We start from the raw sequence: 23238 nt of genomic DNA, 5'->3' as shown, positions 1-23238 counted from the left end.
GCTGGTGACTACCAATCCATTCATACATTTAATAATACGTAAATCACAGTATCAGTGTTTGTCTATTTCTTTTTTTCATGGGTCCATTGTCTCCCTTGTCAAATACATAGCAACACTGGGTTGTTCAGACCGTTCTGGTTTAGAGACAAAGCAGACCGGAACATCATGTTCATATATCAATGTGGAATCTGGAATGACGATAAAATAGTTCCCAAATTCCAATGTGATGTATGCATCAAATATATTAGATGGGAATTTGTGTTCATATCACATGTAATTATATATTAGTCCCTTGGCCCCTGGTCAAGTTGTCATTAAAAATGACAGTTGGTTCTTATTTGACTTACCTGGCTGAATAATGGTGAATTCAATTTATTGATACATTTTTTTTGTGTACCTCCTTCAGAAAGCATCTCCTTCAGAGATCACACTCCACATTCTGTTCTGTCATACACTTTATTTATATATCAGGGGAAAGTTATGAAAGGTTATGAAACATATGACAGGCCTCTTGATGGACTATGAGAGCATGAGGTTAACATTTCTCGGGTCTCATGAGACCAAAATCGAAGTATTAGGCATGAATGCCAACCGCAACATTTTGTGAGAACAAGGTATTGCTGATCACCTGGTAAATACCTGCCCTATGGTGAAGCATGGTGATGGCAGCATTATGCTATGGGGATGCTTCTCAATAGCAGGGACTTGGAAACTGGTCAAGACTGAAGGATGAATGAAGCAAAATACAGATTGGTCCTTGAAAAAAATGTGATCCAGAGCACCCAGGAACTCAGACTGGGATGAAAATTCATCTTTCAACATCAACAAAGCAATGCTGGAGTGGCTTCAGGACCAGTCTGTGAATGTCCTTGAGTGGCCCAGCCAAAGCCTGGACCTGAACCCTATTGAGGTTCTCTGACACTTCCCATTTAACCTGATAGTTTGGGAGGATCTACAAGGAAGAAAGGGATAAAGTGCTGAAATCCAGGTGTGCAAAGCTGGTGAAGGCATACTCAAGCTGTGATTAAAACATGTCTTTGCTTTGTCATTAACAGGGTTTATTGTGCAGATGTAAAAAAATATATTTATATTACAGTTCTAAATTAAGTTTATAATACAACCAAAAATAGAGAAGGTGAAGGGGCATGAATACCTTCTGAAGTTGCTGCATGTTCTTAGATAGTTTGAAGTACGTTTGTTAGATTTGGTGGGTGTGGTGGGTAGTGGCTTAAAGCAATTAGTGACATATTCAAAGGTTAACAGCCATGCCATAAGCATTCCCCAAATGACAACATTGCCTGTGGTAGTGTCATTCAGTATGCATTGTTTTATTATAATTGAACATACCAGCAATAATTTAGATCCTGATTGAACACAGTCATAGTTGTGACCTTCATGCTGTTGCCGTCCTCCTTGCAACCCAATTTAAACATGTCTTGAAAAGTATGTTCTACTCTTCTGGACATCATTCAAGACAAGCAACCCAATACCCTGATAATCCAACCTTTTTAAAGTCAGAGAGAGATTTTGTATTACACCAACAAGACAAACACCAAGAGCAAAGAGATTTCTTCACCAAAATGAAAAATCACTACAATGAATTTAAACCATAGAGGAAGAAAAAATGAATATGTATTGGCTGAAACCACTAGAAATATTACTTCATATTAATTTCAATATTATTCCTTGTTTCCTGAGAAAGAGAGGGAGGTGCATTTCCTTGACCTCTTAAATTAGCTTGTTAATTATTAAGTAATTTTGCACCTGTGTTTTCCTAAATTGAACCTCCCTTCAACCCTCAACACAGCTCTGACACTCAGGCTTGTGTGGGTAGACAAGACTTCTAATCAAAACAAACTTGACCCATTCTAAAAATTGGCATTACAATCCCTTTTCATTAGTCAGCACATGTAAAAACCTGAAGTGTGATTTGTTTCTTGCAATCCATTAACGAGGAGCTAAAATGTGGCGATGTATCCAGGTAAGAAGGTTGGTAGAAATTGACCTTTTAGAACTTAATTTACATTGCTAGGAATAGCTATATGATAATCAATTATTTCTGTGCTGGATCAACTTATTGCCAGAAATACAAGCATGATGCCTACAGAGAGCCCAAAGCATGGTTCATCTCTAATGGTTGGCCAACAAGAAAACAAAAGAGAGGGGCGGGGACTGGGGCAGATTTGGGGGTATGCTCTCTTTTAATGAAGAGAGAAATTAGGTGGAAAGATATTGGTCCTGACAGATCTGTAATCAACCGACTCCTCATTAGGTACCTTATTACAATTGCACACTGGAGGAGAGTGGGCAGGGAAGACACAATCGCCCCTTGTTTTCTCTTCCCCGCTCACTCCATAGTTCAGCACCATCAACAATCACAGAGTGGCCCTTTACATTTCAGTCCTTTTGCAGGCACTCTTGTCCAGTGCAACTTGGTCCAGATCCAATTACACTTAACTGTCCTGCTCATTTTTTGGGGGCAAACTTTCTGTCTAGGGGATTCAATCTAGCAACCTTTTGGTTACTACTCTTGGTGCTAAGTTGTCTGCTGCCTGCTTCACCGCTCAAAGCCGGTCTTTCCACCTCAGAGCTTCTGATGGCCCCATTTTCTGTAGATGGGATGTTATTTTTTATCAGTCAGAGAGAAACTTAATTTTAGACCCAGAGGATGAATCTGGGCTGATCTGCCAAAATGCTGTTATGGTAAGTTTACTGCCCTTGGGCTAATTGTTTCCTAGCCTGGAATTGTGTACTGTTTGTGATTTTGTCAGCGTTGCTCTCTGTGTTCTTTTTTTGGCATAAAGAGTTGTCAGCCAGGCTATATATTATCTTTAGATGGGTGTTAAATTCTCTACTAATTCAGATTGGTATGTAGCCTGTTCATACACTACTGTGGATGATTAAGAGGTAATCTTAACTGGCAACAACACTGTTGCCATAGGTGACCAAATATTGTCAAAATGTTGGTGTATTTTTGTCCATTTGTTAGCTAAAGATGTAAAGATCCCTTTGAACAAACAAAGCCTGGAGGTTGTAGAAAGAGTTGTGGTTACGTACATGATTGACATAATCATGGCTTCACGGATTGACTGGGTCATGGAATTTTTAGGTGGGGCTTTTTGTTTTCTCCCCTGGACAAATCGAATCATGAGACTTTTTTTTTTAACTATTGTTTTAGAGAATATGTTTTCGGGAAATATTCCTTTTCATGGCATTTGGTTGAGAAAATCCCCCCCCCCCCCCTCCTGTTGTGATTCTATTAACCATTTAACCGGTTAGGGCCATGTGCAGTTTGTCCCATCTGTAATTCTTTTGTTGTCGCTTCTCCTGCGTTGCTGCTTTCTTTGTGCACCGGTAAGGCCTTTCCCCCTGGCTTCTTCCTGTAGGCTGTCTCCGATGAGGACCTGGCCGGTCTCCGCCGCCTGTGACGGAGCATGAGGTCCACTCTGGCTCTGAGTGACGGAAGAGGTGGGGGCGGAGGGCCGAGGGCCCGGCTAGGGAGGATGAAGAGGCTGCTGTGCTTGCGTCCTACTCGCAGAGTGGACGTCCTGACGGACACGGAGCCCGGCGTCTGGCTGAGGAGTTTCCAGCCGCTGGACACTGAGGGTCACGCCGAGGTGAGTGGAGGCCGGAGGCGCGTGGTGGCGTTGGTCACCTTTAACGCGTGTTGGGTGTCAGCGCTTTGAGTCCTACGGGTCGGAACTAAGCGTTTGGACACATATGTATGAGACGATCATTTGAGTGCACGGATTAATTGTGTGATGTTAACCTGAGAAATTCACTAGGGTGTCTTGGGGATTTTGGAAAGCTAATGGAACTGGGACGTGACACTGTGAGGGGGACATGTGGGGGTTGACAAAGGATACAGTGTTTTGCCCTATTTTTATGGCAAGTTCCTCTTCAGCAGGATTGATTTAAAACAGTCCTGTGTCTCCATAGTAATGTCAGTTGCAGAGCTGTGTTTGATATTTCTTGGGGCCGGCTTTACTGTGTGGGTTACGTTCCTGTGGGGTGTGTGTGTAACAGCTGTCAGGTAACTACCTCTGTGTGCGGTGCTATTACGTCACAGCAGAGGTGATTCTCATGCATTCAAGCCTGTAGCTATTGTGCCTTTGTGTTGACTGGTTTCTGAGTTGTTGAATACAGTTGCTATTTTTGACCCAGAGAGGGAAAAGGGAAGTCCATCTGGAAGTGTCTGTATCTGTCATCTCTGACGCATGCTGGTTTTAAGTCTATTTTGATATGCCTTGTTATTGTTATTTGTTGTACTAAGCTTGCAAATAAAATGACATTTTAATATACTTCAAAGTATCTGTATTTTCAATACATTTAGTCAGTATTCAGTACCTATTGAACAATCTATATTTAGATGTTTGTTGTGCCATTTAAAATGTTTATGTAAAAGAAATTACACATTAAATTACATTTGTGTAATTAATCTCAAAACTACAGTAACATGTATGTAAGCTGCATTTAATGTTTACATGGCTAAATGGCTCAGCGCAGTCGATGGTGTTTTCTGGACGTACCAAGAACGCCAGGAGTTGTTGTAAGACTTGTCCACCTGGACGGGTCCATGTGCTGCCCATTTGTCTGCTACATAGAGTAGACATTTCAATAAAATGCCTGGCCCTTGTATCACACCTTGACAGGCTGGGGAGTCTTTGCAGGTGTCTAGGTTGTGTATTTGCCCTTTTTGATTGCAGGCCTGTCTAGAACCAAAGTAAAGCACCTAGTGAGGTGCCGCTTTAATTTTAAGTGTGTGTGCGTGCGTCTGTGCGTGCGTGTGTGTGCACGCCACATTAGGCTTAATTATTCACACGGCCTCTTCTGCTGCCCTCTTATTCTTTTTGATGTGCCTCTCTGGATGAGTGGTATTGATGGCCAAGGATGAAGGGATGGTTTAGATGTTTAGATGAAAGACTCATTAAGCAACAGTCGCCCATTCATTCTTATTTGAAAGCCCCCGTTTGCTAATGAGGGCAATGTAGAATGGGAACCGCCATTGACCAGATGCCATCTGCTGAGAGGCTTTTCCATCATAGAAGACACATGAGCACCAACACGTACTGTAAAGTTGTTGTAAAGTTCATAAAAGCACAGGAAATGTGGTTCCAAATGAAAGTTCATAGTTAATCAAATGTTTGGACGGGGGAAAATATTTTTTTGGTCTCTGTATTCTAGCACGATCAAAGTTATTTGGTCAGATTAATAGTCTACACAATAAAATAGCCGTGTTTAGGACATGGTCGCATATTCTTTGCATTCAATGATCGCATGAACTACGTGACATCAGCAGATGCTGGGTATCTGTCTGGTTATGCACTGGGTTGGATCTGAGCAGACAAGATGTTCCTGTACGCAACCTAAATCCTTCTCCCATCAGCTGTCACATCGTCAAATGGACAAGGGAGACAATTCAAGTTGCAGCTGAACATGCCCAAGCCATGACACCCATGTTTCACAGATAAGGGGTTGATTGTCTTCACACTTTTCTCCTTCAGTTACTCTGGTTTGTCTTTGTCTCATCTGTCTACATCACTTTGTTCCAAAACTCCACCAGTACCTTTCTGTTCTATGCTTTACTAGTGAGTTGACTCTGTGGTGTACTCTCTTCAGCCTGTTGGTGAGGATAGCAACAGGTGACGCTTGGAGGTAAACAGGCCAGACTAGTTCTTGGTCTTCCAAAAATGTCACGCCCCTTAGAGGAACCCTCCCGGCTGGATTACTAGATTAGCTGCGACAGAATGGGAATGTATGAGGTGCAAAAGGGAGTCACTTGAGAAGAAAGGCGTCACAGGCTTTTGGGTCATGCCTGAGGTGTTTTCTATGAACACTGTGCTGGTTTGTGTCTTCCAAAAATTCCCAAAGCATGTTCTTGCAATGTTCTTGCCTCGTGCTGCGTGTTCCACTGATAAAACCACTTGCGAATATGCTACTCCCTGCCAGAGGACAAGGCATAATACTCATCTCTACCCTTGCCTCCGTCTTCACCCGGCACCCTCTGATTCACGCTGTCAATAAATGTTTTGCAAAACTCCACGAAAATAAGCAAGGACTGTGTCCAAAAAAGTCAATTTGAATGTTCAGTAGAGTGGTTCTTAACCTCTTTTGTTTAGTCAGTCAATCAATCAATCAAATGTATTCATAAAGCCCTTTTTACATCAGCAGTTGACAAAACAGAGTCCGGTATCATCTTGAGCTGCAGCACAACCAGGAGGACTTTGGAAAGGGACAGCAACGAGTCTTTACAGCCTGGTAGTTGGGAGGTGTGGGACTGCTGCTAAAGTTCCCCCTCAGGTTCATTTTAGTAACCCCATTGTCTTATCAGTCTTCTGTAGTACTCCCTGTGGATGGGCTGAGTACCCACAGGGGTCCTGATACCCGGGGTTGGGATCAGGTTAGTAGAATAGTAGGATCCGAATGCAGGGTGGTTCTTCTTATGCAGTGGCTTTTCGACATCAGCACTTTTTGGGGGAGAAGTGCAGATTTATATTTATTCTGTCAGGAAAAGGGAAATGACACTTGTTTGAGTTTATGAGAGACATATTGGTCTAGCTCATACACATACATTCGTTTTAGATGTGTAACCCCATGCAGCCATTAAATAAAGTTAACAGGTTGGAACCTAGACAGGCAAATAGGCCTGTCAATCAAATCAAATGTATTTTATTAAGCCTTTTTTACATCAGCTGTTGTATTCAGAAAGCAACAAAAGTGAATGCACAGGCAATATCATGCAATATCAATATCATGCACGCATTTAGACTGTGTTGTTAAATATGCGTTTTAATAAACAGTGGATGTGTGGGCTGTGAAACATTAATACCAAATCTGTGCTGAGAACAAAGCGCGTGGTATATTGACTCCCGCCCTCACCTGCTCTTATTGTACTCTCGCTCTCATGTGAATCATAAAGTCAGTCCCTCAGCTGACTCACGAAGCAGCAGTCGCACTCTACTGAGCGCACACAGCCTCGCGGCTGCCTCGTTTGGAAGTTGTTTTCCTACATTCATATTTGTAATGCTCAATGGAGTTGTTAATCTAGAATTGTTCGTTAGAAATCCAAAAACAAAAGAACATTTGCGGGACCACTGCAGGCTGTTCGGGATTATATTTTATGGAATAGCAGTAAACTTCTCTACCAGCTGCACAGAAGAAATGGCTCTCTGAACTACTGTAGAATTTACCGGTCATCAAGTTAACATGCACGGAAGTATGGGGAAATGTCGCTTATCAATGGTATTTATCACACCTTTATTTTTTGTTGCTTTACTGTTTGTTTGTTTGTTTTAAATATCGGTCTGTATGTCTTAGCTGTAGCCTGAGAAATCAGTTTCGTCCTTGACCATAGCCATATGTCTCACAATGTAATAAGCTGAAACGTATTCTTTAAAGCTAATAGGGAGTTGTCCTCTGTTATCATTGTGTTACCTAATAGGGATGTCGTATCTCAACAGTATTATATGTTCTTTGGATTCTTGCAAGGTTGAGTGCTTGGATTTATTTGTGTACAAACATCAGAAATATGACCATTGTTACCTAATGCGCCAGTCCAGACCAGTGTACCATGCAAAATAGTCAACAAGACTTGCATATCTAGCATTTGGAGGGCACAGTAAATAGTGGCCTGTCCTGCCTCTCTCAGTAATGTAATGATAAGCTCTTAATGAACAAGCTACGGTCAGTGTTTATTTTATGACAGGTTGTAGATGTCCAGATGTTCTTACTGTGAACCAGGACCTTATACTATCTATAGATGTTTTATTTCTCCAGTGCAAGGGCCTGCAGATCTGCCACATGCCTGTGCAGCAACATGCATGGCTTGTAAATCCTTGAAGCAAAAGCTCTGGGTAGGGTCTTCTTGTGACCCAGTGTAATGCTTCCCGCTGCACACCCTACAGACATAATTACATGGTAATTACATGCAGTCTAGTTCCAGGTATGTCTGTGATATTTTCGTATACGGACGTCTAAGAACGCACCCCGCATGACTTTGAGGTCCGTTCAGTTCGTGTGACGTCCGATCAGTGGTTAACACCTTCTGGTACTAGACAGATGATGGAGCCCTCTGCGCGCGCTGCATAGATCGAATTCTTAGTTCAAGGTTGTTTTAAAGCAGCATCTGCAGAATGATGCTGTTGACGCTGCTGTAGTTGACCTCCCTAAAAGTGTGCTCTCTGGGCCTTAACGCTGAGTTCCTTAGTTTTAACAATAACACTGCTGTCACCCTGCCTGTGTTTTGATAAAAACTGAAGGGATGGTTCTGAAGAAAGTTAACAACTCTCAGATTTATTGAGACAACTATGAAAATGGGGGCTGACAAAACACATGCAGTCCTGCTCCATTGCATGGGTGTTTTACCTCCTCTTTTCTGGTCTCCCCGCCCCCCCCCCAGGACCCTGTGCAGGAGTGGGGAGAGGAGGTGGAGAAGGATGCTGTTTTCGGGGTTACTCTACATAGGGAACCTGTACTCCCCGACCTTTCCTCCCAGGACCCGTCAGACCCAGAGTCCTCGTCAGCCCCATCATCCTTTAGCTTCATCCAATACCACACAGTCAAGGTAAAAGTTCTTTGTGAAGCTCCAGTCACTCAGTAAATCAGAGAGGTGGTTCAAAATGAAATTCCCACTGGTTTGTTTTGAAGGAACTGGATTTTGACCCTCCCTCTGGTTATATCCTAAAACTCAAGTAGTGGGGGTTGGTTAACTGACCTAAGGAAAACAAAGCCAGTCCTGTAGAATAGACCCCTTATCAATCCCTCTCTTTCTATGACACACGGGTGTAATCTCAAGGATCCTTCAGTTTTTCTTTGCAAAAGTGTCAAAGTTTTTTTTTACGCCATGACAAACACAGCCCGATGATGTAAAAACAGACTGACATTATACGGCTGATTCTGTCTGTAGGTGCGTCGTTTGAAGGCTGGGACCCTGGAGCGCCTGGTAAACCACCTGCTGGACACTGAGAGCCAGGAGCATAACTACATCAGCGTGTTTCTGTCCACCTACAGATCCTTCACAACCACACATGCACTCATTGAGCTGCTCTTCCAAATGTGAGGCCCAGAGACAATACTGTTAAATTCTGCTAGCTGTTGACAACCCACATGTGGTTATCTTTGTAACGCAGGGTCGTTGCTTTTTCAGAGATGAGATCATTAAAGAGGTCTACGCTTTGGGTCTACGCTATGTTATGATAATGTGTTTGAGGTTTTTCATGGAAAAGTAATAGATGACAGTTTTGACTGAGGATGTCTTTGAAAATAGAACCAAAAATGAGCTGGAACCACCTCTGATTAAATATCTGAGTCTTCCCTTTCAATGAACCTCAAAAGAATGTTTGGTGGTCAAGTGGTGTGATGTAGGAATGCAAGACTCTGAAGTATTTCTTAGTTTAAGAACCCGCAGTGTAAACCTACACAATAGCCATGACTATGATGCTGTGTGAGGTGACTGTCACCTGTTTGCCTAACCGGTTCCTGAGTTTCTGCCTTATGACAGGTTCAACAAAAATTCCAACTTTTTAAAAAGGTGCCTCAAGCTGTTAATTATAATATTTTATTTAATATGGTTGGACATTGTTGTTTCCAGACTAACCTGAGTTAAACGATGTTCTGGGTCTACTTCAGAAAATCCCCGGTTTCCGCAACCTGTGAACCTTAATCTACGATAACATTGAACTGAACCTTTCTTAGCTATTGACCGGTTAGCCCTTTCCCAGAGTGGTCCTCTGCAATCGCCTAGAAAAATACTATCTGCTCCGACCTACGTCATTTAGGATCCCAGAGATAATGATGTATTGGTTGTTAAACAGTCGCCCTCATATCTGCACCGCTGGTGGCAACAGACTATCGTCAGGTCGAAACTGACGTCAAGCCAGACCCAAGGCAAACAGACGAGAATCCACAGCAATGGGTTACCCACATAAATCTAGATCTTGGTTTGTGCGCGATTAAAGATTGAATCTTACCCACCAAACTCACGATGGGGATTGAGCGAAAGCAGAGTTAGTCTGAACATTGCTTTTGTACCCTTAACTGTGTACATTTCACGTTAGCGTGTTCCATTGGGAGTGTGAACATGGTTTTTCTTGTTCTCTGACCGTTGCGTCTCCCTTCCTGTAGGGAGGACATGATGGTCGACTTGGACAGTGCCGTCTGTCCACGGAGGTAAGAGCGACTTCACTCTCCACCGCATCAGAAACGAGAGATGTTTTTCTTCTTTTCTTCGCGTAAACCCATCGTCGTCGTCGTCATCCTCCTCCTCTCCCTTCCAGCACCTTGGTGCCTCTGATCCGTACATGGCTGGAGGAAAACAGCGAGGACTTCAGGGACCCGCCGAACCACCCCTCGCTGCGCCTCCTCTGCGTCAACCTCTACCACCGCTTGGCTTTCCGTCGCCTGGCACGCACCGCGGAAACACTGCTCAAGAAGTTCCTGGAAGAAGGTCGGTTTTTCAGTCACTGAAATTAGGTTATACCTCGCCTCACCATTCTGTTCGACGTGTTTTTTGCCCGTGACCTTGCCCTACTTTTTCATGAACTGCTTATCTGGTGTTTCCGATTTTTATTTTTATTTTGCTGGGATTGACGTACAACAGTTTATTAACCTGTGTCTCCCTATTAGATCGCACTAGTCTGCTTCAGTCTTCACCAATGGATGAGAACACTTCTCAGCAGGAAGAGGAGGAATCGGAGAAGGAAGTGCAGAAACAGGAGGCGACTCGAGACTTTATGGACTTCCCCGTGCGGGACGTGGCAGAGCAGCTGACGCGATTGGACTCTGTAAGTGTCAGTCGGACGTGTGACCCCACCCCTTTTTTGTCCGGTCGCTTCACGTAAATGACCACTCACGAAGCGTCTCTCCGTTCCCTCCTCTCTACCTCCTGTAGGAGCTCTTTGTCAAGGTGATCCCCTTCCAATGCCTGGGCTGTGTCTGGTCCCAGAGGGACAAGAAGGAGAGCCGTGGCGTAGCCCCGTCCGTCCGGGCCACCATTGCCCAGTTCAACGCCGTCACCAACCGGGTCATTACCTCCCTGTTGAGCCCTTCATCGGCGCCTACGAACCCGGTCTCCCACTCCGCGGGTCTCAGCTCACCCCCCCCCTCCCCAGCCAGCCCCGTCCTTAGGGCCAAGGTGATCGAGAGGTGGATCGCCATCGCGCAGGTTAGCCACAACGCCGGACAGAATACAGATGCGTCTTCACCTGTCTGCCGTCAGTAATGGGACATTTGTCGCAATAAAATGAATAGAATAAATGTAAGTTCTGATGTACTTCACTAGAGGCGATGATCCGGGTTTAACTGCTCTGTCCCGTTCTGCAGGAGTGCAGGACGCTGAAGAACTTCTCGTCTCTGAAGGCCATCCTGTCAGCCCTGCAGTCCAACTCTGTGTATCGCCTCAAGAAGACCTGGGCCGCTGTCAACAAGTGAGATGATGCTAGACCCTGGGCTATGCCATGCCTTAGACTAAGGCCAGAGGAGCATGCTAGAACCTTCTCTATTTCTGTTGTCCCAAAGACATTCTGAGGTCAGGTGTATCACACCCAGATTAAACTTCTGTACTGGAAGCTCATAATAGAGTTTCTCTGTTAAGTGTGTTTTAGTCTAGGTTCATTAGTAGATTTAATCAGGGATATGTACTCAATCTTACATCGTACAAAAGATTGTGTGCATTTCCTTAAAACTGACAGTAGATTTTTATTTTAGGGATTTTATGGCTTGTTTCGACCTGCTGTGTGAGACGTTTCCAGATGAGAACTGTGTTCTGACAAGCAGAGAGATCCTGGTTGAGGTAAGAACCTTAGAACTTTACAATTAAAGAACCATTAACCAAAACCACAAACCACTAACCGTGAGGTAAGAACTTAACTATCAACATCCCCATTTACATTGAAGTCATTTACCAGTTACTTGTATCCAAACCGCAGTGAATACGTACATTTCTATATTTTATTTTTTTCATACTGGCCTTGAAAGTTTGATGCGTGTCTACTTTATATACTGATACAGCATATCTAGCCATGTTCAAGTCTACACTTCAGCACTGAAGAGCAGTTCTGTTCTACGGGTGGTTCATTTGACCACAAATCTAGTTTGTGGCAGCGATATCAGACAGCAATGCATTATATTCTGTTCCCCTCACTGGCTTTGTAAATGACTGATATCAAAATGTAGCCTGTTTTTGATATCAGTTTTTTTTCAGGCTGTGCGCGTTATGAGTCACGCACTGCTTTTGGCAAAAACACACACCCTTCCAGGTAAACCAAACATCCACCCTATCAGGTGGGGCAGAACTGGTGTGCCAACTCAAAAGTAGGGTGTGCGCTAGTCATTACAGGTTATTCATTTGAACGTCTCAGCTTTAACATGAATGGGAGCGGGGAGCCCTATCAAAACCACCGCAGATCATAGCAACATTACCTATTAGGAGTTACATAACAGGAATGGCTTCTTGTTCAAACTGCCTGTTTGATCAAAACACTGTTCACACGCGTGTGCGCGACTGCAAAATGGCCATTGTTTCCCCGCTGCACGAAATTCAAGCTGTGAAATGAGTTAGTGTAATTGTTTTGCTCTGAACGAGGACGTGTAATGTGTATAGTAAGCGATGTGACGTGTTCCTCTTGGATGCCCCTAATGACGCCTAGTGACTCTTCTTCTCCATAGGATGGCACTCCAGATGACAGCGCCGATGCCAGGCTGTGCCCCATGTCTAAACAGCTGGTAAGTCCACTTCCTGTCTGTGCTGCACTAGAGGGGTCCTTCCACCTGAAGGCCCCCCGCGATATTCGTTAGCCGCCCGCAAGCAGTCGTGCAAATCCATGGCGATGTAATGTGGCTTCCTCGTTGTTTTGGCCACGCAACGACGAGTTCCACTGAAGCGGAAATGGACTGAAATTATTCTGTTATCTCAGCAAGCACGTGTCTTCTTAAAGCCAAAATTTGAATGAACGAGGAACTTGAGAACAATGCTGGATGCTGTTGTGCTAGTTTACTCTTCTGTCAGATAGTCCCATGTAGCAAATGAGCCAAGCTTGCGGTGGCGTGTCCCAAATGGCCACCTTTTCGTTTTTGTAGTGTGCTAACTTTTGGTCAAAAGTAGTGATGCAGTGGAAATGGAGTTGGCGTTTGACTCCACAGCTGAAAGTCCCTAATATAGATCTCTACTTGCTTGGAGCTTCCTCCTTTTTATTGTCACCCGCCCGTTCAGTGGAAACTCTTGAGCTCAAGTTACAGTCTTTCCATGACACTCAAAGTTGGGTTTTACAACGTTGGTGTCACGTAGGCCCTTTAACACACTGGATCAACATAGGTCAGTGTCAGTGGGAATTAGGGTTGGTAAAACAGTGATTTTTGTGCGTCTTTCCTGTCTAAACATGCTGAATATCACGCGTCCGTCGTAGTGTTTAAAACAGTGGTTCTCAACCAGGGCTGTTAGGGCCCCCGAGGGTACATTATGACTCAGGACACCATATGCTTACTGGTAAAATGCCCTTCATGGGCTTCTTCTTGGGGTACTCTGCGCCGGGTCAAAGTCAGTCCGTGGTTTAGTGAGTGAAAAAGCCTAGGAACCACTGGTCTAGAGCACGTTCCAATGGCTCCCGGACAGAAATAGTGCAGCACGGTGTGTTTGGTGTCTGACCTCCGTGTCCGTGTCGTCCCCACAGAGCAGCACCGGTGGTGTGGTCCCCTACCTGGGCACCTACCTGACGGCCCTCACCATGCTGGACACGGCTCTACCGGACCAAGTGGAGGTGAGCTCAACGCCAAAGGTCTCTGTGACCAGTCTGCACGCGACGTTGGCCCAGTGATAACCTCTTCAGATCACTGTGGGATAGATTTTTTTTTTGGGGGGGGGGGGGGGGGGGGCGCATGTTTCCACAAATCAATGATGTCACATTTCTCTGCGTTTACATATTGTCTCACCAATTTCGGTCCTAAATGTGTTTTCTTTTGCTCAAATGGCAGGGTGGCCTGATCAACTTTGAGAAACGCAGAAGGGTGAGTGTCTCCCCCTAATGGTTCTTTCAGCAAACTACAGCTGAAGTCCCATACGCTACTACACAGCACATGAATATTGAAATATTTGGTCACTGAGGAGAAACTCTTGCGCATTGGACAGATTGCTCAACAACAGCTCAGAACCAGTGACCTTTCGGGGTCCGAGCACAGTGCTCTAACCCGTGCAGTACCACACTGTGATCCGTGTCCTGACTGTGCTCCCTCCTTCCACCAGGAGTTTGAGGTTCTGTCTCAGATTACCCAGCTGCAGGCTTCCTGTTCCTGCTACAGATTTCCAGTGGACCAGGCCATCACAGCCTGGCTCCAGAACCACACCATGCTCAGTGACCAGGAGAGCTATGAGCTGTCCCGTGAGCTGGAGCCCCCGGTCGATCCGTGTCCCAACTCCCCCTCCTCCTGGAGCCACCGAATCCTCACCAAGAAGATTATCTCGTAAGTTGGACTTCTGTGCTGCCCTATCCTGGTTCTTCTACATCGTCCCATGTCCCCTCTATGAAACGTACTACCGTTGCTTTATTGAATAAAAGTAACTGGACATGTTTTGGGCCGTTTTAAGTGACTCCCTTTCCGTTCTTCGTCGTGTGGTTGTAGGTTTCTGTCGGCGAGCGACGTCTCCGGCAGGAAGACCCATTCGGATCAGATCAGTGTGTCGTCATCTGGTTCCAGTGGTTCTGAGATGGAAGATCTGTCCTCGCCGCAGTCCCCTCCTCTCAGTGGCAAACTCAAGGTACATAGAGACCAAGATCAGGACACTGTATGTTTCTGTCATATTTGGCTTCAGTTGAGTGTTATTTTCAATGCAATTTTATCTCTTGAGTATTTGAGCATGTCTGCCTTTGGCTGGGTTTTGCACCTTTGGGACTACTCCGTTGCTCGGCGAAGCACAAAAACTGATTTAAAAGGAAACAACTTGTATTTGAATCTCGGCCTGGTGTTACGTGTTGGTGTAATGTTAGCCGTGGATGTTTACATGTCCTCCCTTCTCCTCCGTCTCCTCAGAACCTGTCGGCCTCCCTCCATAACGTCGCCGAGGACTTCTCCTCCGCCTCCCCCACGCCGTCCTCCTGCTCGTCCTCCTCCTCCCAGCCCGACCTGTCCTCCTCCGTGGCCATGAGCCCTGACTGCCGTTCCTCGTCGTCCTCCTCCAACTCTTCCTCCTCGTGTTGCTCCTCCTCATCCACCTCGTCCTCCGCCCAGCCCTGGCAGCCTCTCTATAACAGACAGGCTGCAGACTCCTGCATCGTGAGGGTCAGCGTGGAGTGTGGCAACAATGGAAACGTCTATAAGAGCATTCTGGTGAGTGGGAGTCAGGACCATTCGAGTCACAAACCCACGTGGGGGGGTGGGTTCAGAAAAAGATGTCTGAAGTTCGTGTCTCGGTCTGACTTTCTGTGTTGGTCCTGTTTAGCTGACGAGTCAGGACCACACTTCCCACGTGATCCAGAGGGCCCTGGAGAAACACCACCTGGAGACCGCGGCCTGTTCCGACTACAGCCTGACTCAGCTGCTGGGTCAGGATAAAGGTGAGCGGGCGAGGGATTCATTAGACTGCCTGGAGGCTCATCTCGACATTGTACGGACTCGGTTCACGTAGATCTGTTTAGGATTGTTTCGCGGGCAGGGCGTAATGCAATGTTTTTTTTTTTTTTTTTTTAAATCATATTATATACTGACCCTTTGTCTACGGTTTTCAATCCCGACCAGAATTCCCGATACCTGACAAGGCCAACGTGTTCTATGCCATGGCCACCTCGGCCAACTACGACTTTGTCCTCCGCCCCCGCTGGAGGAGTCCCAGCAGGAACCTGGGCTCTTGCTCCAGCCCCGGGGCCCTGGCCCGGGGCCCCCATGCCAAGTGACAGCCAGCCACGACACCTCCGCCTGGAAAGAAGAACTATAGCCGACGACATACAAGCCGCAACCAAGCAGACGTTCTGGAGCAGCGGTTCAACCGTTACCCGTGTAACGCGCCTGCTCTTATCACCTTGAGCCTGATGTCTGATGTACTGTAGGGAATGCGCGTTCAACGCTAGGTTTGTCCCGGCCTGATGTCGTCGGCCGTCTGTGCGTTATGGACAAATGAGACGTCCGCCCTGGGATGGTAGATCCTTTTGATCGTCGCGTCAGGATTCAGGGGTAACGATGGATTGAAAGCGCGACGAGAGAGAGAGGTCCCCGCCAGGTTTCGTGTTAAGAGGAGACGCACGTGGACGGAGTTTTCAGAGATTGAAACTGAACACTTCGTGACACAAAGGCGCATCGTGGCCTTGTATCCACTTTTGGCCGTGGATGTCACTGGAAGACATGAGAAATGGACCGCACGTTCATACTGATCATTTTATTGGATTTCTTCAGGAGACTAACAACCAGCTAATGTCAACAGATATGCTATAATTATCGTAATACCATTATAACCAGCAGTCCAGATGCACTGTAATGGATTCTTCTAAGACAGTCTAACATATTACCTATCTATTATCACACATTTATTCAGATTATCAGCAATGCACTTGTCAATGTGTCTGTGTACTGGTAAACAAGGGAATTGAAGGATGGAAACGTCCCCTGCACATAGAGTCTAGCTAGTGGTTATTTTCCATCAGATGGGTGTGTATTCTCTTGTAAAGACATGGTCCGTTGGGTCTGATCCCCAAATCACTGGGGCCCACACCTCTGGGGAAATGGTGCCTACTGCAGAACAGGAGTTCATTCCTTGGGTACTTGAACAGGGTATGTCTTCTGTCTGCCTTAGGGCTCTAGTGACAGTACATGTGAAAGAGTGAGAGGCACGTGTGGATCCTAAACAGGGGAGACCGCATTCCCTGAGCACGTGAAACTCTTCATCAGTGAGACCCATTGTAAAAATGTAAATATACAGAGAAAGACATATGGTATATGTGATGACAGTTATTAAGTTATTAGCACAGTGTACAGAATGTAGAACTTAGTTATTCTCAATGGTATGTTGCATTTCAGTGTTTCAGCTTTTAGAGCAGTGTTTTCTTTAACAGATATGAGTCATGTATTTTAATGTTTTTTTGTCTTTGTCCTATTTAAGTGTCTAGTTTCTATAAAAGAGAGTCACTCCTATAGTATTTGTTAATGTTATGCTTTAAATAGGAAGTTTGTATAAGGTGTTTATACATTCTAAAAATAGAAGGTTCTTGGAGTATCCTTTGTTGTGAAACTGTGGGGGCACCCTTGTAAGTTCTTCAATGAACCATGTCAACTGGTATTATATAGAACTATTTATACTTGTTACTCAAAGAACCAAATGAACAACCTATCCACTCAAATCTACCCCAAAAGGGTCTTCAAATGTTTGTTTGTGAAACCATTAAAAGTGAGTTATTTGAAGAACCCTTTCAAAGGTTTCTTATAAGAATGTAAGGATTCCACAAAAGGTTCAATGTGAAGAACCCATAAAGGACCCTCCAAGAACCTTCTCATTTCATAGCATCTGACTCCCATGTCAATTCAGTGGCACGAAAATGCACAATTTGTGTTGGGCTTAAAAATGAAGGAAATAATACACTTTAAGTCAATTTATTTGTATTGCATTTTGAATGCTGAATGAAGGATACATGCATACGATTTCTCTACAAGTAACTGCAGGCTCTCGGGAGAAATGCAGAAAAACAGAGCAGGTAGTGATTTCCCGTTGGATAATATCTTGTAACAGCCACCAAGTCGTGGTAGAAATACCCTGTTTGGGGAAGAGGGACTGGTGCATGTGTATATGGAGACACAGAATGTAATGGTGTAATTTAAGGTTAACTGATGTGCAGACGTGAAAGGGCGTGGTTGAATGGTGACACGTGGGTGTTAAGAGTGTTCTGGAATGTGGACCGTGTACAAGTCCAACTGGGCGAGGACCCAGAATGAGCATGAAAGGGATGGTTTGTGCTGCCTGACGTTAAGCTGAAACTCCTGTGTGTTGTACTGAGAGCCACTAGTTGTGTGTGTGTGTGTGTGTGTGTGTGTGTGTGTGTGTGTGTGTGTGTGTGTGTGTGTGTGTGTGTGTGTGTGTGTGTGTGTGTGTGTGTGTGTGTGTGTGTGTGTGTGTGTGTGTGTGTGTGTGTGTGTGTGTGTGTGTGTGTGAGAGAGTGTGAGTGTAGTTGAATTTAAGCACTTTTCTTTCAATGTGACATGTTTTAGACTATGTAATATGAATTAATAAAGATTACTAATATACATTTTGGTTTGGCTTTTATTTAAAATGTAATTTTCAATACTAGTCAAAAGGTTGGATTCCATATTATATCTTGGTTTTTATTTTCCACTAGAATAATAGTGAAATCATCAAAACTATGAAATCACACATGGAATCGTGAAGCAACCCAAAAAAGTGTATATATTTTAGATTCTTCAATGTAGCCACCCTTTGCCTTGATGACAGCTGAGCGTACTCTTGGTAATCTCTCAACCAGCTTCATGAGGAAGTCACCTGGAATGCATTTCATGAAGGACCTGCTCCCTGTATAAGTTAAGTGAGCAGCCCACTTCCAGAACCAGCGCCTCAATCAGGCCTCCCCATAACAACTGCATCTGGTTCTGAGGTAGAACGGAGAACCCGTCGTTGTCTACATAGAACCCACTTCCTCTTACATGTCAATGTTGTCATATCTGTGGTGCCTGTCTCACTGCCTGGGATTTGTATTCAACTCGTTCAAATGCTGCTTTATTGCTACTTAGTTGTCATTTCATCAAATTAGTTGTTTTGATGATTCTGAAGTAATTGTGTGGGCTGACCAATTCCGATGAAGTTCTGTTAGCTGGCCTTCAGGAGGTTTTTGCTCTAGAATTGGCTGAAGGGAAATGTGTAACACTGATGTTAGCCATTTTCATTGGCTAAGGTTAAAACGGGAACCGGCTTAAATTAAGAACATTTGTCGCAGGACAATGTAACCGGCTGCATTTTATTTTCCCCGAAATTTGAGAAATGTACGGGATGTCTGCTTTGTATTTGCCGCCCGCATTTCGTTTCAATTGCATCGGGTTGTCTGACATTTTAGCAGAACATACCTGCATTTGCCGCAGATCTTGGCCTGCTCATAGTGGGATACTGCTGTTGGGAAATCAAAACTGCCCGTCTTTATTTTGTTTTGAAGAACGAATCCTGTCTCCCCGGCCACACTAAATTGGGATAATTAAGGCAATCTTTGTCCATTTTGCCCAGTTAGGTTACACTTCCCTGAAGTCCCTTATGAGGACCGGACGAGAAGTTCAGAAGTTTTGAAAACTGCAGTTGATTTTTTTTTCTTCTGGACAATTTGACCGCAACCAAGAATTCTACTTCCTTTTATTTACTTTCTATAGCTGGCTAACGGAAGCCCTGAATTGAAAGTTATTTTACCTACCGTTTTGGGTGTTTTAAAGATTATTGTACCAATGGATTTATTTTAATTATAGTTTCACTTTTTACAGACCATTAATTACATTGTTGTTACTGTGAAGTCTGAATTAATCCGGTGACTGTCTCTTAGTTATGTATTTCTACTTCTGAAATAGTTTTTTTTAACTAACGTATGCAGTGGTGGGTGAGTACATTAGAGAAATTGAAAAGGGCTGTTCTCTCTCTAGCCACACGGTGGCAGTCTTGGTGGCACTTTACAGTCTTGTTAAATAATTGACCGTAAACCGACCTGCCCATCTGCTGACTGCAGTCTGTATTTCAACCACTAGGGGTCAGAAGAGCCTCCTGATATTGGTACTGGAGACAAAGAACAATGACGAGCAGGTAAGAATGCGATAAACCCCTATCAAGTATCAACAGACCGTTGGAATGTGCATCCACAGGACAGCCTGCACTCTCTGTACTGCAGCGTCATCGCACAGTAAAACGTGTTGTCCTGCCGCAGCGTTACCGTAGTGTTGCTTTGCACCGCAGACCACAAAAACACAGGCCTCACAAGCCTGTCAGGGAATTACAAGAGGCATCTAACCTCCCGTGTTCAGCACTATCTGGTCTGTTCACACAGAGAATGGACAGAAACAGGACTGGTCTGGTTTCAATTAACCTTGTTGTCAATACAGATCTCAGTGTAGGCTTGCAACTCACACATAATACAAGAACCGCATGAAAAATAAAAGCACAGTAATATAACATATAAACCTGTTAGTTGTCATGTCAGTATTCCACAAGGTAAACTATAATAACCTGTCCAAATAGGTAAGTTCAACCCATGATGCTGGGGGGAGGAGAAGGAACAACCGAACGACATCCGTCTAACGTACTTCCTCCTCTCTCCTTTGACCCCCCTCGTCATTAATACGAAGCGGAGAGGTCAAAGGTCAAAGCGACAGATGCTCGTGTGAGGCGGCATGGATGGAAATAAACTCAGCGATCCTCTGTAAGGGCTGAGCGATTACACGCCCCCTTCCTAATTATCAACCCCAAATGAGAGCCTGCCTTATCCAGCTCCTTCCCCCTCGGTCGACTGCTGTCTCGCCACCGCACCACTCAAAAGGTTGTGACCCTGTCTAGCTGTGTGTGTGTGTGTTTGAAAGGCAAACCCTCTCCTTGCGACCAGTGATGTCGTGGCCTTCACAGATCCCGATCACTGTGCCCTTCGGGGTGACCTCTTCACCTGACCTCTGGCCTGTCTGCGGGGGTTACGGCCGTAGCCGAGATAGTGGTGTTGGGGCATCGTTTCAATTTACCGCCCGGCCAGTTTACCTGGTGCAATAAAGGTTTATATAAAAGGACCGCGCAGACATGGTGGTCTAAATGGCCCTTCAGTGGCAACACACAGCTGCCAATGCAATGATATAACAGGCTTTTTTTGGATCAATGGGCGAGACCCTGGAGACACTTCAACACCAGCTTCACATTTACAAATTGGCAGCAATGTTCGAAGCCAAGTGCATTGTGCTTCTCCTGGGTAGGTTTTTTCGGCCAAACATGAGCTCTGCATTTAGGGACAAGAAAACATTCCTCTGCATTTCAGGATATGTTGAATGTATGTTGTTTCGTATGTGGTGTACTTTATCCTGTGAGTAGTGTGTAGCATAATGTGTAGTCTACATTATCCTATGGGGAGTGTGTAGTATTATGTGTAGCCTACATTATCCTATGGGGAGTGTGTAGTATTATGTGTTGTCTACATTATCCTATGGGGAGTGTGTAATATTATGTGTAGTCTACATTATCCTATGGGGAGTGTGTAGTATTATGTGTAGTCTACATTATCCTATGGGGAGTGTGTAGTATTATGTGTTGTCTACATTATCCTATGGGGAGAGTGTAGTATTATGTGTAGTCTACATTATCCTATGGGGAGTGTGTAGTATTATGTGTAGCCTACATTATCCTGTTTAGTATTATGTGTTGTCTACATTATCCTATGGGGAGTGTGTAGTATTATGTGTAGTCTACATTATCCTATGGGGAGTGTGTAGTATTATGTGTTGTCTACATTATCCTATGGGGAGTGTGTAGTATTATGTGTAGCCTACATTATCCTATGGGGAGTGTGTAGTATTATGTGTAGTCTACATTATCCTATGGGGAGTGTGTAGTATTATGTGTAGTCTACATTATCCTATGGAGAGAGCAAGTCTACAGAACGAAGTGTGGATCAGAGTTTATGTAGCTGGCAGACTGTGTGTGTGCGTGTGTGTGTGTGTTTGTGTATACATCCATGAGTATGTGCGTTTATCTATGTGTGCGTTTGTCTGCCCCTTTCTTTTGCCTGTCCTTTGTGCAACATGACTACCTGGGTGTGGATCAGTGTCAGAGTTCCCCACTGACTTAATAACTGACCTTATGTCCTTCATCTCATCACCAGCTCTCAGTCCACATGTTGTCTGGTCAGCCGCTTAATATAGAATGCACAGATTGTGTGTGTGTGTGTGTGTGTGTGTAAGCCAGCATCTTAGAACCTGTGAACCACACCTTTGTTCCAACCATTCAGTTCTCTGTCAAAGCGACCTCCATCACTTCCTTGTTGTCTTTTGTCTTGTTGTCATTTTTCCGAGGCGTGTTCCGGAACACGACACCTTTGAGCCAACGGCTCTTTCCGCACAGCACTGTTTATGTCCACTTGAACCTGGGAGAATGTGTGTGAAAAACAAACTAAACGTGGCCATGCCCTCAGTGGCTGCTAAAGCCCCTCCCCCTGTTGTAGTGAAGGCACCTAGGTGGGAGATTCAGCTTCACTGTGCTCGGCCGAACCCTATGCTTATTCCTCCCTTCGAGGCACCTGGGTAATTGAGGCTAACTGAGTTGCCCTGATGTACTGAGGTATTTGTCTGAGGAGTACATAACACCATCCGGGCAACCTGCCCTGAATCAACACTCTGCCCCCTGGACAGGAGTCAACCTCCAAAGAAGAGCGAGAGAGAGAGAGAGAGTGAGAGAGAGTGGGGGAGAGAGAAAGAGGGAGAGAGAGAGAGGGAGAGGCTGTAGTCAACGATATTTATGTGCTGGTAGGCAGGAGAGATGAGGTAAAGTGTTATTAACTCTGCCGTTGTTATCATCATCATCAACACCACAATCCTACTAACAGTAATAATTTCATTAGCAGTGCATTTCATTGCAATGTAGTACACACACACATACACACACACACACACACATACACACACACACACACACACACAGGGGCCTTTGTGCCCCAGTATGCTATTTTGGTCCAGACAGGCAGCTGTGGAATCGTGCGTCACCAGTTCCAGCCAGTAGGACACTGACACACTGGGTGGTGTCCCAGACAGCACCCTATTCCCTACAGATGCACTACCAGGGCCCAGGGATTAACTAGTGCTCTACCAGGGCCCAGGGATTAACTAGGGCTCTACCAGGGCCCAGGGATTAACTAGTGCTCTACCAGGGCCCAGGGATTAACTAGTGCTCTACCAGGGCCCAGGGATTAACTAGTGCTCTACCAGGGTCCGGGAATTAACTAGTGCTCTACCAGGGCCCAGGGATTAACTAGTGCTCTACCAGGGTCCGGGAATTAACTAGTGCTCTACCAGGGCCCAGGGATTAACTAGTGCTCTACCAGGGTCCGGGAATTAACTAGTGCTCTACCAGGGCCCAGGGATTAACTAGTGCTCTACCAGGGCCCAGGGATTAACTAGTGCTCTACCAGGGTCCGGGGATTAACTAGTGCTCTACCAGGGCCCAGGGATTAACTAGTGCTCTACCAGGGCCCAGGGATTAACTAGTGCTCTACCAGGGTCCGGGGATTAACTAGTGCTCTACCAGGGCCCAGGGAT

General features: G+C 45.1%; 1 protein-coding gene across 4 annotated transcripts; it reads left to right on the top strand.

Annotated features, from left to right (window-relative positions):
* The first annotated feature begins 1782 nt into the window (after window positions 1-1782).
* Window positions 1783-18027, top strand: rgl3a (ral guanine nucleotide dissociation stimulator-like 3a). 4 transcript variants are annotated; one of them, XM_010872830.3, is made up of 18 exons: window positions 1783-1981; window positions 3387-3617; window positions 8399-8563; window positions 8906-9054; window positions 10123-10167; window positions 10275-10444; window positions 10624-10781; window positions 10889-11161; window positions 11320-11423; window positions 11704-11788; window positions 12664-12720; window positions 13665-13751; window positions 13966-13998; window positions 14234-14451; window positions 14611-14746; window positions 15019-15315; window positions 15428-15542; window positions 15724-18027. In XM_010872830.3, exons 2-18 carry the CDS (start codon window positions 3435-3437, stop codon window positions 15876-15878), a joined length of 2430 nt encoding a protein of 809 aa, XP_010871132.2. In that variant the 5' UTR covers window positions 1783-1981; window positions 3387-3434; the 3' UTR covers window positions 15879-18027. The 4 variants fall into 4 exon arrangements, with proteins under 4 accessions (XP_010871132.2, XP_010871131.2, XP_019905399.2 ...); XM_010872829.4 differs by lacking the exon at window positions 1783-1981 and adding an exon at window positions 2298-2703; XM_020049840.3 differs by lacking the exon at window positions 1783-1981 and adding an exon at window positions 2298-2703 and having other exon boundaries at window positions 3360-3617.
* The last annotated feature ends 5211 nt before the right edge of the window (window positions 18028-23238 follow it).

This window comes from Esox lucius, chromosome 9, assembly GCF_011004845.1.
Source record: "Esox lucius isolate fEsoLuc1 chromosome 9, fEsoLuc1.pri, whole genome shotgun sequence".
NCBI lineage: Eukaryota > Metazoa > Chordata > Actinopteri > Esociformes > Esocidae > Esox > Esox lucius.
The sequence above is the reverse complement of the archived record's forward strand: the minus strand, read 5'-3'. Positions and strand labels throughout refer to the sequence as shown.